Genomic DNA, 16,617 nt, shown 5'->3' on the forward strand with positions numbered 1-16,617 from the left:
GAATGTGAATATTGCGTCATGTAAAAGCAAATACAAATTACAAGTACTGCCTGTATCTTGTCTACACTGGATACAGATGCGTGTTCATTTTCTGACACAGGCCACACACTTGAGTCTGTCGTCAATAGGACAAATGAAGTGAAAGAATGTTTGCTGTGACACATTTGGTTTAAACAGCGACTTCATTCACATCTTTGTACAGATATCAGAAAGATCCCAGCGTAAGGAACAACTAGATAGTATTTTTAATGGCATCCCAGATCGTGTCAGAGGATTGATCAGACCATAGAGCTGGTTAGATGTTGTTTTGTAAACAATGTGCAGTGTCATGGAGAGTTCACAAAGAAACATTTGTTAAAAGATGAAGACTGCTGGACTGTATTAGATCTGACTGCAGTTGCATCACAAACTGTAAGTAAATTGTTTCATAATGCTTTGTCTGGAAATGAGTTTTATTTTGATTATGTAGTCAAAACACTCACATGCAATAGTGAGGGCGCAGGGTATTAATACTGTGTCCTATGCAAAGACGTTAGCCAATCATAACAGTGGCCGATTACTGACAAGCCTTAAAGGGCACTCTCCTTAAAACATGTCTTTTTAGACAAAGTCAAAATGAGGGTTGAAAATAATCTTTTTCACAAATTTATTTGTTTTGTTTATTTTTTTGTGCAAAAAAAAAAAGTATTAACATTCTAAGTAAAGCTCAAGAAACCTATTAAAATAATAAAAAAATCCATGTCAAGGCCCCTTTAAAAAGTTAAAGACTTTAGAAAATGAACAGTTATGAGTAAAATAAACACTATTTTTATTTTACATAAAGAGAGGGACCCTCATGTGGGCAGCCATTTTGAGATCACATGACCAGTTGAATACTGTTCATTTTTATCTCCCTTTTTAAAGTTTAATCCCTTTCATTGGTCACTTTTGCTCGTAGAATAAATGAATCATGTCCAACTAAAAGTTGGTGGCTTTTCGTTTTGCTCAAGTTTGTGTTTGCGTGATGCTGCATCCACACCACTAGGTGTCAGTATGCATCTGAGACAACTGTCAACACAACAAAAAATACTGAGGGCGCATTTAAGAATAACAAAATTTGTGTCAAAACAGGCTTATATGTGTTTACAAGATTGTGTGTTTATTTTAGAAAATGGACAACAGCTTTTATAACAGTGCCAGACCGCTAGCCCTTACTGTTTTCTTTCTGGTTCTGTAAATGTCATTCGTAAATCAAGCAGCTCAGAGGCGCTGCTCTTGACTCGTGAAGGTCTCCAACCAAAACCTTCCTATAAAGTCTTCTTGTGGGTTGAGCCACTGTATAAAATCTTGACTTCATCAACAAAGTGAAAGCAAAACAGGTCTGCCATGGAAAATGTTGAGGTATAAAACCCTCTTGAGAGTTGTAAGAAAATTGCATGGTGATGTAACTTTTTCTTCATATGCAAATGTCTATCCACCAAAACAGGGGTTTGATTCAGCTGAAAGGCATGGCAGTAAACCACACTGCCATGGTGTTGAAGTGTAAAATATGTTACTGGGGTGTATGACCTACTTTTCTGCAGTTGTTCATATATATTCATTGGACTCAACAGATTTATTGTTTCCTTAAAGGAATAGTTACTTAATAGTTACTTTTTTGTTATGCAAATATCACAAATTATTCTTTTAAAGATCAAACTATTAATTAAACCATTCCCTGTTTTATTTCTGCTTGTGTTCACATTTTGGCAACACATGATTTTCAAGCAATAATGTGACCCTGGACACAAAACCAGTCTTAAAGGAATAGTTCACTTCTAGAACAAAAATGTACAGATAATGTACTCACCCCCTTGTAATCCAAGATGTTTGTATCTTTCTTTCTTCAGTCATAAAGAAATTATGTATTTTAAAGGAAAACATTTTAGGATTTCTCTCCAAATAGTGGACTTCTATGGTGCCCCCAAAATGCAGTTTAATTGCTGCTTCAAAGGGCTCGAAACAATCCCAGCTGAGGAAGAAGTGTCTTATCTAGCGAAACAACCGGTTATTTTCTAAAAAAAAAAAAAAAAAAAGGACAATTTATAAAACGTGTATTCTGGTTCATGAGAGTTAGGGTATGTTGAAAAACTCCCATCTGATTTTCTCCTCCAAATAGTCCTACGTCGCTGCAGTACCGACCCAGTGTTTACAAAGTGAACATGCAAAGAAGGTCAAACGCCCTTTACAAAAAAAGAGAGAACAGCGATGTAAGAAAATGAGATGGGAGTTTTATGACATACCCTAACTGTCTTGAACCTGAATACACAGAATACATGCAGGGCTAGATAAGATGAGTGATGAGTGAACTATATAAAATAACCGATCGTTTCGCTAGATAAGACCCTTCTTTCTTGGCTGGGATTGTTTAAAGCCCCTTGAAGCTGCAATTAAATTGCATTTTGGAAGTTCAAACTCGGGGGCACTATAGAAGTCCATTATATGGAGAGAAATCCTGAAATGTTTTCCTTAAAAAAAAAAAAAAAAAAAATTTCTTTACGACTAAAGAACATCTTGGATGACAAGGGGGTGAATACATTACCTGTAAATCTTTGTTCTGGAAGTGAACTACTCCTTTAAGTAGCACAGGTATATTTGTAGCAATAGCCAAAAATAAATGTATGTTCCATGAAGATATTTTGTAAATTTCTTACCATAAATATAGCAAAACCTAATTTTAATTTTTGATTAGTAATATGCATTGCTTTGTTCAATTGGACAACTTTCAAGGTGATTTTTTTTTTTTTTTAATTTTTCAATTTTTTTTTCTTCGGATTTTCAAATATTGTATCTCGGCCAAACATTGCCCTAACAAACCATACATCAATGGAAAGCTTTTTATTTAGCAGATGTATAAATCTCAATTTCATAAAAGTGACCCTTATGACTGGTTTTGTGGTCCAGGGTCACATATATATTAAGAGTAAATCAAAAATCACTCAAGCTGTTTACTGTTTGAGTTATTTTGACAGACATCCGTTTTTTAAATGGTATTAAAAAGAAAGTTTACCCAAAAATGATAATTCTGTCATCAATTACTCACCCTCATGTCATTCCAAACCTGTAAGACCTTTGTTCATCTTTGGAACACAAATTAAGATATTTTTGATGAAATCTGAGAGCTTTGTGACCCTGCTGTAACGAAGGAGGTCTGGAGACTGACGCGTGGATCCAAACGCAGGCTTTATTAGAAGACGTGGTCAAACAGACAGGGTCAAACACCAGCAAACAATAACAACGAGGATAATCCAGAGAGTAGTCCAAAAAACAGGCGTGGGTCAGAAACCAAATGGGCAGTCAGAGTAAAAGGAACACAAATGAAACAAACCAACAACACAAGGCTAAACTAAAACTAAGACTGAAACTAGAAAACAAAACCAGGAATAACACAGAGACCAGGAAACTGGGAAACACGCTTGGTAAGGTTCGCAGGAGAAACGCAATACTTTGCGGTGTGAGTGTGTGCAGAGCATGCTTTTATGCAGTCCATGTGATGAGCTGCAGGTGTGTGTGAATGAGCTGCAGGTGTGAGCAGTGATGGGTGCAGTGGCTTGTGGGGGCTGAAGTCCATGAAGTGTAGTGCAAGAGTTTGTGATCCTAGGGCGACGGAGGCTCAATTCGTGACAAACAGGAAGTAACCACCGAAGCAGCAGAGGGAGCAGCAACAGTCAGTGAGGGACAGGGCTCCCCCTGCTGGCCTGGTGTGACACCTGCATAGACAGCATTGTAATTACCACATTCAATGCCCAGAAAGGTAGTAAGGAAATTGATAAAATAGTCTATGTGACATCAAAAATACAACAATTTTTACAGTTGAACCACTGTCACATGGACTTATTTTATCAATGTCCTTACTACTTTTCTGGGCTTTGAACGTGGTAATTACATTGCTGTCTATGCAGAGTCAGAAAGCTCTCGGATGTATATAATAAATATTACATTTTTCTTTTAAAGATTTTTTCTTCATAAGATATGAGGACAGATGTATTACATGACTGTATGCCCTCAAAAGGTTTATTTCAGAGTCCTGCCCAATTTTATTCTATGGAAGAGAGCAGCATGAACATTCTTCACAACACTTCCTTTTGTTTTCCACAAAGAATGGCTTTAGAATGACATGAGGGTGAATAAATGTTGACAGGAGTTTCATTTTGGGGTGAACTACGAACTAAGTATCTTGTCAGTACTCGCATCTCTGCGCTTGTATGCCTTTAAGTGTACGTTCATGTAATCCATGTGTCTGCTCAGCAGCAGTCGTTTAACCCAGCAGGTCACGTGACATGAGTTTGTGCGGAAGGAGTTTCAGGAGGAGAGGGGAGAGAGGGAGCGGAGGAACAAATGTGAAACACACGTTCTGGCGGGACACACTGGCTCGGCCGTGGTTCGTTTGAGAGCCAGCAGTGACGGCAACATAGATCCAACTCTCTTTTACAGCCACTAACCAGTAACAAGTCCCTCTAGGACTTACAACTGCCAGCTGTGGGCCCTCTCTGTGCAGTCTCCGATTAAAACCAAAGGCTAAATAAGACAGCATATCTGTCAGCTTGCTGAAGTGTCGTCCTCTTCCCGGATCCACATGAGTGAATCATATGGTGGATTTGGCCGGGTGTACCGGAACAGGAGAGGAATTCAAACAGTGTGATACATGCATTAGGACATGTTGTTGCACATGTGGTGTGTGATAGTATCGTCGGCTGTAATGCGAATTAAATAGCCAGTACATCTCAAGGACTTTGGATGGTTCATGGCTGGACATGTTTAGGCTTTAGCTGCAGTATGTATCTGTTGGTTTATGAATCTAAAGGTTGTGTTTAGCTGCAGTATGCATCTATTGGTTTTTCCCTTCAGGCTCTATTACATGAAGTTTGCTGACTCATCTTTTTGTCCATAGTGGGCAGTAAATGGGTAGGAATAGCAATAGTCTATTGTTGCCTGACAATATTGTGTTTGCAAATGAAATTTTCTATTTAAAAAATGCCTTTTGTGTTGCATGTATTATATACATATATATATTAAATTAAATTAAATATAATTTAAGTTTGAATTTAGGAGCCCCATCCATTTCCATTCATGGAAGAGAGCAGCATAAAGATTCTTCTTTATATATATGTATATGTAGAAGAATATTATAAGAATGTTCAAGCTGCTCTCTTCCATTAAATGAAAATTTATATTCCTATATATAATGAAGAATGTTGGCAAAACATATTAATTTGTGCTAGTTATCCATAGAGGTATTCCGATTTGAAAAAAAAAATGCTTTGAGAAAATATTCCTTTCGCAGATTGCCTCTAAGGGTGTTATTTAGACAAGGATTAATATACATGACCATCTGCTTTCACATTCACTCTTTTGCAACTTCTTTCAGTTCAGTGAACTAAAAACTCAAGTAGCCTTTCCTTGTCTGACCCCATCATACAAGTTCAAACAACAAAACTCTCAACTATTCCCAGGGTATGACCTTCCCCATAAATATAAATAGCACTTTTAGCAGCTTTAAAATCATTTTTTGCTATAAAAAAGGCTTACCGTACAGTTTTACATGCAGAATGTTTACATTCTGGATGCCAGCTACAAGATAGGCAGAAAGTTGATTGCCTTGCATAAAGCATGATAGCATGACCCATCTGGCTGAGCAATGGAGCTGGAATGTAGAGGTTCGATTAAACTGTCGTCTGCCTTAACCACAGTGACAACCTCAATCTTTTACCTCAGTCAGGGAAGCATGAGAAATGGACGGTGTCCCAGCTGCCCTAGTGTCGTCCCTTTCAGAAACCCCGTCTTCTCCTCCTCTGCACTTAAAATCCCACAATCTGAGGTCTCTGCAATTATGTCATAAAGTTAACCACAGCTGACTTTTGCTAACTGAGCTTATAGTTTCGTAGTGTGCTGTTTTTTTACAGTCTTATCTGATTCAAAATGCTTTTCATAAACAAGTAAGTAAATAGTAAAATTATCTTGTGAATATAGTGCAAATAACAGTTCATTATTGTGTGTGACATAGCATAAATTGCATAGTCAAAAGTATGTAAGCATGGGGCAAAGTGTATGTATGAATTTATATTTTCAGTTGATGGCTTTTGAATTCGAGAGTATCATTGATACACAATTTGGTCTGTTATTGATCTCATGATAATGTATAATTTTATAAAGAATGGCATTTTATTTATTTATTTTTTTGATACAGGATTACTTAAAGGAACACACCACTTTTTTTGGAAATAGGCTAATTCTCCAACTCCCCCCAAGTTAATAAGTTGATTTTTACCGTTTTGAAATCCATTCAGCCGTTCTCCTGTTCTGGCGATATCACTTTTAGCATAGCTTAGCATAGATCATTGAATCCAATTAGACCAATAGCATCACGTTCAAAAATTACCAACGAGTTTTGGTATTTGTCCTATTTAAAACTTGACTCTTCTGCAGTTATATTGTGTACTAAGACCGGCAGAAAATGTAAAGATGTGATTAGGTACTGCACTCCCATTCCGGCGTAATAGTCAAGGAAGTTTGCTGCCGTAACATGGCCGAAGCAGGCGCAGTAATATCACACATCACAACGTGAACAACTGCATGCACAGGGAGCATTCTTTGTTGCAAGTTACCTAGCTGGGAACTAATTTCAGGCGCTGCGTGATATTACTCCACTTGCTGCGTCCATATTACGACTTCCTTGACTATTACACCGGAATGGGAGTGTAGTTCCTAATCTTATCGGCCTAGAAAATCGCATCTTTACATTTTCCGCCGGTCTCAGTACACAATATAACTACAGAAGAGTCAAGTTTTAAATAGGACAAATACCGAAACACGTTGGTCATTTTTTAACGCGATGCTATTGGTCTAATAGGATTCAATGATCTATGCTAAGCTATGCTAAAAGTGATATCGCCAGAACAGGAGAACGGCTGGATGGATTTCAAAACTGTAAAACTCAACTTGTTAACTTGGGGGGAGTTGGAGAATTAGCTTTTTTCCAAAAAAGTGGAGTGTTCCTTTAATGTAGACTTCATTCATATTTTTTTTTTAGAATTCATTCAGTTAATCTTTAAAATGTCCATACACTGGAAGTCAATGGCTACCAAAACTTGTTATCAACATTCTTGAAAAGATCTTCTTTTGTGGTTTGCAAAGTAGTGATGCGCGGGTCGTCTCATAACCCGCGGGCCCCGCGGGTAACCCGCGGGTCGGGTTGGGGCGGGTAAAGAAACTGTCACTTTATTTGCGGGGCGGGTTGGGGCGGGTCATTAAAAACAAAATAAAATTTAAAAAAATCAATGTATGTTGCGTGCAATCCCCTATAGCCTATATTACATATTTGGGAATATCTATTTTCATATTTTATTAAGTTCTTTAATAAGGTTATCAACACGTCACGTCACGAAAGCGCCAAGCAGCTCCCGCTGCCAGCCACAAGCGCATCAAGCGAACTCACATTCAGCTCTGCTGGCCTGGTGCTATGCGTATTTAAATCTCCTCTGATGCGCATTATCCTGCATTAGCCAAAATCATGACAGTCAACCACATCCAGTCATATGTGAATGAATGTAAATATTCGCTAAAAACACACAATAAAGACAGCAATGATGTAGTCAGGACTGTGGCGCCGGCTTGCTTTGAAATGTATTGCGCCCGCTGCGTCCTGCACCCTAGTCATTTTAAACAGTACATAATAACGAACACAATATCTTACAAATAAAAAGAAGCAGATTTTCATGATCAGAACTTCCTTAAACCAGTGAACCTTTAAACCTTTCAGTCCAAGGATCCAGTAAACGAATGCGTTCAAATAGAAAGTTCAAACCGATATTCATAAATGAAGCATATATACCCACATTTCTTCCGTCACTACTAACGTTACACCACTGATTATCTTGTTATTAATATGATTTGATTTATGGTTCATATTCATAATCGTACAGTATTGTTGCCAGTTTAAAGGGCGAAAAGCACTTTCGGTTTTCATTTGCATTACAATGCATAGTATGTCTATTTAATTGTCGCGGGTGCGGGGCGGGGCGGGTTGTAAAAATAGACACAGTACTGCGGGGCGGGCTGGGGCGGGCCAAATAATTTCATAATTGCGGGACCCGCGGGTTGAAAAAAACCCCGACCCGCGCATCACTATTGCAAAGGAAATTTAAACTCATACGGGGTGAGTGAATTATGATGGAATTTCATTTTTGGGTGTATCCCTTTAAGTTCAGGTAATTTTCTGTCAGGACATTATCCAGTAATTTCATGGATTTTCCACTAACCCTAACACACTAAAGTACAAAAACAAGTAAAAAAAAAAATAAATAAATAAATGTAAAAAGTAAATACAGATAATGTCCTGTAATAAGTCCTTCATATTTATACAGTACATTTTTTACAGTGTAATTTTATTTATTGCATTATTTTTTTTTTTCTGTTTTGGATCTTGACAGCCCACTTTTGTTGTAGAGCAGCGTGAACATTCTGCTTGGCATCTGCTTTTGTGTTCCAAAATATTTTGGTAACTCAGGGTATCTCTGTAGTCAGTGGAAAAATGATTGGAAAAAGCTGTTTACACAATCACATTTTAAATGGTTACCACTGGTTGTTTGTATCCATTGTGTAAAGCTCTATGGGTCCTTGCATGTTAGCATTCTTTAAAATACGCTGAAGGCCTGTCATTGTTCTTTTAAAGCCTTTACCCCACAGAGGTGGTTGGAGAAGTAAAGTTGCTGACAGATAGATGGCACATGATCCATTTCCTCCTGCGCCACAGAGATGCATTAGATATTCTTTTTCCAAGAACCCAGCATCCAATCTCACCAGGTGATTTATTTCAATAATCCACTAACTTCATAACAGAGCAGGATGCGTCTTCTCCAACGGCTGTGTGGTCCTGTAGAAGAATATTATGTATGATATTAAAAATACCATGACAGATGCACTCATTTTCAGTTAGAAGAAATAGAGGGGGAAAATTAGGAATTATTTCTACAAGATGCCATCTAAAAGCTCAGCCACAAAAGAGCATTTAGTTTCTCCATGAATGTAATGTTACTGTTTCCATGACAAGTGTGAATTGCTAGTACTTACTTTCTCATTCTAAAATTTCTTAATAGGAAATGAACGCCTTAATTATTTATTTACCTTCTGAAATGCTAAACAAATCAATGGGTCAGAGTTTGGCTGGTTAGTTTCGCCAGTAGATGCCGTAAGTACACCATCAGTTTCTTAATTTATGACCATGTACCAAGTTGTTATTATCACTTTTTTTGGCAAACAATATAAATATGAATCAAATATTTAATTAGTTGCTTGCTTAGTGACTACATCCGTGATTAATCACATCCAAAATAAACGTTTTTGTGAGCATATGTGTGTGTATTGTGTACTGTATATTTTTTGTGTATATATAAAGACACACACATACAGTACATACTTTGAAAATATTTACATTTATATATTTACATTCATAATTTATATTATATATAAACATATTTAATATATAAACATAACATTTTTCTTAAATATGCATGCAAGTGTGTGTATTTATATATACATAATAAATATACACAGTACACATACATATATTATGTACACAAAAACACTATTATTAATATAATTTGTAAGCAAACGTAATAATAATAATTATAAATAATAATAATTATTATTTTAAGTCAATTTGGTCATGTGATGTAAACATGGCGGTGCCCGTGAGGGGGCGACCCGCTCCATGTAGATTTTTTTTTTAATCTAGAAGACTGATTTGATTGCCTTCTAGTGTGAGTATACAGTGATTCATTTCTTTGTGTGTGAAACCTCAGGGAGGAAAAAGTTTAATACAATACTCAAATAATACACTATTTTAATTTTAAAACATTTTTTTATATTGCATAAATTTATTGATATACTGTACCCCCATATTCTTCACCTCGTATCGCTATACTGTCTACTACACGGTTATTGGGTGTATCTATTGAACTTATTAAACTTTTTAGACAAATAAACTTTATTCTGACTCTAAAGAGTGAGTAGGCTATACCATTTATAGCAGTGCATCACAAGAACCATAAGACTGTTGTTCCCTGTTTATGTTGCTGAGAAGAACGATCACGCTGGTGGTCTTCTGTTGTCACGAGAGGATCTGCATTCACGCTTGTGGACTATGAAGGAGGAGAAGGGGTTGGACAGGGAGGGTGAGAATGAGAGCCTATCTTCCCCAGTGCACTTTGCAGTCAGTCTGGAAGGGGAGGGGGGAAGGAGGGGGCAGCGTTCGCTGCTGGATCGCTTATCTGAGATCTCAAAGTCCGCCTTTCGCCCGTGCGCTCTCCCCTCTCCGCGGACCTGCCATGGATGTTACTCCTGGATGTGCATTCTTCATTATTTTTCTTCACTTTCAGCACGCGGATACTCTTTACATCGCCAACAGTATAGGTACGTGGAGATGTTTTTATTGTCAGCACGGTTACTTTATGCAGGAGATACGGATCCGTTCAGATGTCCAGCGTTATGAAGCAGCAACTCAGTTTCCATGTTTCAGCAACTTGTACTTTTATAGAGATGAATGAGTTTTAAGAGTAAAAGAATTGTACTGTCAGCGACGTTTTCATTGAATTTGAGTGTCTGGAAGTTTTCATAGCATCTAAACTGGAACATCTCTAACTTTTGTTACAGTAAAAAGAACGTCCTCATATAGTATATTCATTTGATTACATTTGATTGTGAAACTCAAAGGAAGCGCAAAAATCCATGCGACCTGTCAATAATGTAAAACAGCTGATGGATCTAGTGTCTCCTGCTTGATAACTGTCGCAAAATGCCGACATTACTGTCAAGATGAGTACACTGGAGAGTAAATTATACAGAAGAGCCATGCACATTATTTTACTGTCAAATTAGAAAAGACAAATCATATTACAGTGTTGACTTTGCTGTAAGCGGCTCTTTCCTGATGAAGTGAAGGACACTTATGCATAGGATGCATAAACAGAGCAGCCAAATGTGTTGCTGCTTCTCTCATCAGTATGATAGGAATGCATGGCACATTATTTGGGAGAACAGGGTAAGATGTGTCGCCCCCTTAATCCATAAAAATTGGGCAGCTCTTGTCCTGTGACCATATAGATATGAATGTTCTATATGGCAGGTGTACACTCAAGGAAAATGTATGCATATCTGGAAATTCTATACATTTTGGAAAATTGCCAATTTAATTTTTTTTTCTGTGGGGTGTGTCAGATGCTTTGGGGTAAGTTGTATCACCGAATAGTAATAAAAGTCATCATTTCATATTTTTTTGTAATCGCAATGGTCAGAGTTTGTTCAGTTCAATAGAGGATATTTTTGTAAACTTTAACCATTTTAACTAGTACTTTATTTCAGATTTAATTTTAATTAATGGCTGATTAATGGATGTGTTAGAATAATGTAGGATAAATTGTTAAATAAAAACTTCGAATGTTTTAACTAAAATCTAAATTGATCAGGCATTCACCTAACTTGCCTTTTGATGTGACATAGGGCTTGTATAATGTTTTTTTGTTTGTTTGTTTGTTTGTTTGTTTTGTTTTGTTTTGCTTTGTAAAACCACTTTTTCTCTGTCCCTCTGATAAAGGCAATAGAAGATATCCTGAAATGAAGTTAGATAACTTAGGTTTACATAATGTGTCTCATTTCTCCTTCCCTAGAGGACAATTTAAGCAAAAGATGACACAACTTACCCCCTTTAATCCAATGCACTTTCCATAGTTTCCATAGTTCTTTCTTACTTTTAATAAGAAAACTCTTATTACAGTTACATCTGTAACTTTTTAAAGATGTCATTTCAAATATTGTCTGTGTTTGGACAGCTGCACTGCCTGCATAATGTAAGTCTTGCAGCTGATTGGAGATTTGATGGAGTTTTGACTGTTGCTGGAAGCTTCTGGTGTGCACTGTGAAAGCTATTGACTTTGTGTTTGCGTGCGTGTGCGTGCACATTCGAATGTGTGTGTAACTGTGTGTGTGCCCCTGGCAGATTCCCTGCAGCATGTCCTGAGGGAGTACGGGCTAGTGAGGCCGGTGAGCGTGGATGCAGACGGACGCTTCCTCTCCCACGCCGTCTCTGCCAGCCGGTTGAGTGGGCAGGGGTCCCACCGGCGCAGGAGGAGGCAGGCCAACCAGCATGGAGAGACCAATGAGGAGACGAACTCAGAGCAGGACCACCTGAGGCACAAGGAGACACTCTTTTATAATGTCACTGTTTTCGGACAGGAGTTTCACCTTCGCCTCAAGCTAAATTCCAGGCTCGTGGCCCCTGGAGCCAAAGTGGAGTGGCTTGAGGACGATAACCAAACGCACTCTGAGCCCTTGCTGCCCAGTGACTGTTTATATGTGGGTTATGTTACCAATGTGCAGGATGCATCGGTGGCTATCAGCAATTGTGATGGCCTGGTAAGTTATCTATCATATATAAAGCATTACTGCATAATGTTTATCAACTGGAATGTGGGTTAGGGGTTTTAAAACATTAAAAATGCAATTCACACTTTTACATACATTTTAAATATATATACCGTTGAAGTCAAAAGTTTACACCCCCCTTTCAGAATCTTTAAAATGTCCAAAATAAGAGGGATCATAATCAAAACGCATGTACTGACCTGAATAAGATATTTCACATAAAAGATGTTTACATATAGTCCACAAGAGAAAATAATGTTTGAAATTATAAAAATTACCCTGTTTAAAAGTTTACATCCCCTTGATTTCTAATACCGTTTTTTTAGTTGAATGCTCCACAGCTATATTTTTTTTTGTTTAGTGTTAGTTGTTTATGAGTCCCTTGTTTGTCCTGAACAGTTAAACTGCCTGCTGTTCTTCAGAAAAATTCTTCAGGTCCCACAAATTCTTTGGTTTTCCAGCATTTTTGTGTATTTGAACACTTTCCAACAATGAACGTATGATTTTGAGATCCATCTTTTCACACTGAGGAAAACTGAGGGACTCATATGCAACTATTACAGAAAGTTCAAATGTTCACTGATGCTTCTGAAAGAAAACCCATGTATTTAGAGCTGGGGAGTGAAAACTTTTGAACAGAATTGAGATGTGTCGATTTTTCTTATTTTGCCTAAATCTCATATTTTTTTTTCATTTAGTACTGCTCCTCAGAGATTACAGAAGATAGTTACATGTTTCCTGGAAGACAAAATAAATAAAATTGACCCTAATCTTCAAATTCCAAAAGTTTTCAGCCCCTGATTCTTAATGCATGGTTTTTATAAACATAAATAAGTTAAATGAATTATAAAGTTGTTATTACAAATAAGTAATTCATGATTTTTGCAGGAAAACAAAATAGTTTTTACCTTGAAAAAAAATTTAAAAGCTTCTCTGAAAATAATAATTATGATTATACTAGCATGTATTCAAGAAAAATGTGGACTTTTTTATTTGATGGTTGCATGACATTGCACTTTTAGTCATTATATCTAAAATTTTGTTGAAAATGACAGAAACCAGTTTGAATACGAAGAGTACATTCCTAAGGAATGTTTTTTAAATAAAAAAAATCCTTTTCTTCATCACGGACTTTAATGGCAATTACTCATGTACAAACAGAGCAATGTCTTTTAAGTGAAAGCTTCAAGGTTGGAATGATTCAGATCAGTTGATTGCTGTCTTAACCGCTGTGTTGAAAAGGCTATTTAGCAACTTGCTATTGAATGTAAGAACTGCTTTTATATTGGATGTCCGCCAGAGGTCCTTCCTGCCGGGTTTCTGTGCGTGCTTGAGTGCTGACTGGCATGGTTAAGGCTATTGAAAGAAGCCTGCCAGTCACAACTTATTGACATCCCAAAAAACACTGCAGGCGTGTGCTGTACATTGTGTTTATAAATCAAATAACATCACAGAGGGACAACGTAAAGTATTTGCTACCATTCTTCTCCGTCAAACATTTCTCCTCACAAATCGCCCTTGAAAAAGCTATTCGGCCTTAGCAGTTGTCCATGAATTCGAGATCGACATAGATATTATTCATGTGTTTATATCTTGGATGAAATTGAAAGAATTCCCCTGCCCTATGATGGTTTGAATGTGGTAGAGATGAGCTGAAAAAAGCGATTCTTTATTCAAGCGCAGTTCAGCTTGGGTTCTTAAACATGGCTATGTTACCAACTGTCTCTCATCTAAGAACATAAATTGACTGTTCTTAATGGCTTCACTTCATATCGTGTGGAACTGGTCATTATGGTGATCCAGTTGACATTTTATGATTTTGAAATATGCTCAAAGTCTGCTTTTGTCTAAATGGTTCCATAAAGAACCTTTAACATCTGAACAACCTTTCTGTTTCACAAAGGGTTCTTTGTTGCGAAAGTTCTTCAGATTATAAAAAGGTTAGAAAGAGATGGTTCTTTGAAGAACCTTTGACTGAATGGTTCTTTGTGGAACCAAAAATGGTTCTTCTATGGCATCGCTGTGAAGAACCTTTTAAAGTGTTTAGAGTGTACCCAAAGACATGGACTTAAAGGCGATGGAAAACAAGCCAACTTTTTGAGCAGTGTTGCCATTAGTGGGAAACCAGGTGAGACACAAGGCCGACAACTGATGTAAAGTATCCAGACAGAACTGTATTGCCCATTCTCAGTGGGAAAGCACTCAAGCAACATCACTCGGCAACATTGCTCAAAAAGTTGCCAAGTGTATTCACATTTCAGGCAATGTTTATGCTCCCTCATATTTGGGTGGAATATCCCTTTAAGGCTTTTATGTTCACTGGGCACAGAAAATCCTGAAATTAACAAAATGATGATAGATTGAACAGATCCTGGCTTTCAGAATAGAGGGAGCAGCTTATTTTGGTCTCTTTTAGGCCTCAGCCTCAGTGATGGATACACTAGCCCTCCACTGTCTGTACTTGTAACTTTGTGTCGTTCCTCACGCGGAGGGTGTTACATTTCTGCGCCTGGAACACGTGGAGTTTAAAGCATGTCTGGGCAGCATCGGAAAACACTCTGGAGTGACCTCACAAGTACAAGCCCCTGCGCCTCCGTCACTGCAGGCTGAGAGGCGGGGTAACAGTAGCCCCGCAGTGAACTCACAGACACGTACAGCACCACAGGAGAGCAGGGTATGGCTTTTAGTCGATGTAGAGTGGATTTCTGGATTATTCCATTTAACCCACGGGGTTGTCACTCCGGAGACGGAATCTGAAGGGAAACAGTCACCTTTTTAGATCCTCATAAAAGAATAAAAGGAATTTAATGTTGCATTTGGGCGAACTTCCCTTCCCTTAAGCTAAATGCAGTCTAATTCAGCAGATCCGCTTTTTTCCGGTAATTGTTTTATTCTTAGACAATTTTTTTCCTGCATACTCAGGGGCGGTTTCACTAAAGTTTTGCCAATTTTGCATGTTATTTCAGCATAAAAACTTTCTCTTTACAAAGTTAAGCAATAATTGCCATGTTCAGTTAACACCGCTGTTATTGCCAGAGGAAAGTAGCCAGTAAACAGAATTTTATTAAAAAGAGATGTCATTATGTCCATTTTCCATTGATCATGGCAGCAGCAATTCATCAAACAACAGTTTAAAAAAAGGAGAACCACTATATAAATAGTCAAATGGTACAATCAAGCACATTTTCATCATATAAAAGAGTCAATTCAGGTGTCTGAATCACAGTTGTGAAGTTCCAGTAAACTATGTCAGATTGCGGTAGTCTGCTGTATCCGCCACAAGTTCTGCAAAGTTCGTTCAACAATAAGTTGGATGTTATTTGCATAATTCCTTTATCAAATGTTTATGCAAATAAGTGCAACTAAACCATCAGTAGGCGGTATTCTTTATTAGCAAATTCTAGTCGTCAGATTGAACAGCCAATGCAAAATTGTTAAAATATTACACTCAGTGACACATTCAAATCTCAGAATCTAACTGGTTTTGATGCAGACTGCATATTCAATTCCATTCATATTTAATGTCTGAACCTCCCACATGGACACGCACAAACACACATGGCTAATTCTTACATAATAAGAGTACAGAATTATGTAATTCCAAGGGCTAGAATAGATTTTATGGAGATTAAGATACACTGACCTTTCTTAACTAACAGATATGGATATTTGTATTGTATATGTCCAAATTCTGCTTTTACTTATAAATGTGGTAGACCTAAGTCAGGAGCAAAGGATGACCGTACTTTTGTCCTCAGGACAAAGATTTGGCAGTGGGGTTTGTTTTAATGGAAATGTTGACATTTAAATTTGGAATACTTCTTACCAGCCATTGAAAAGTTTTGCCTGATTTTTTACTGAAAAATATATATTTTTGTCCTCATGACCGAGAAATAATTTGACCATGTGCATGTCATTTTGGCATTATTATTTAAAAAGCTATTGGCCCCGTCACCCCTAAATTCCACCTATATTGTCAGGAGGGCTCCATCCTGATCCTGGAAATCTACATTCTTGCTAAGTTTAGGCCTAACACCTGCCCACAATTTTCTAAGCAAGACCATCAGGATGTGTTTGTTTAGAGTTGAACTAAGAATTTCTTTCACTTCCTGTGGCCACACCCCTTTTGCCCTTGAGCAAAACTCTTAACCTCTGTCTGCTGGGGGTGCAGATTCAAAACTA

The 16,617-nt window shown here is 37.5% G+C and overlaps 1 protein-coding gene across 1 annotated transcript in view; it reads left to right on the forward strand.

Annotated features, from left to right (window-relative positions):
• The first annotated feature begins 10,252 nt into the window (after positions 1-10,252).
• Positions 10,253-16,617, forward strand: part of adamts2a (ADAM metallopeptidase with thrombospondin type 1 motif, 2a) — a 93,757-nt gene continuing 87,392 nt past the window's right edge. The window contains exons 1-2 of the mRNA XM_073824144.1: positions 10,253-10,428; positions 12,011-12,426. Coding sequence (XP_073680245.1) covers positions 10,344-10,428; positions 12,011-12,426 — 501 coding nt within the window. The 5' untranslated portion in view covers positions 10,253-10,343. The remainder of the gene's footprint in view (positions 10,429-12,010; positions 12,427-16,617) is intronic.

Source organism: Garra rufa, chromosome 19 (assembly GCF_049309525.1).
Source record: "Garra rufa chromosome 19, GarRuf1.0, whole genome shotgun sequence".
Classification (NCBI taxonomy): domain Eukaryota; kingdom Metazoa; phylum Chordata; class Actinopteri; order Cypriniformes; family Cyprinidae; genus Garra; species Garra rufa.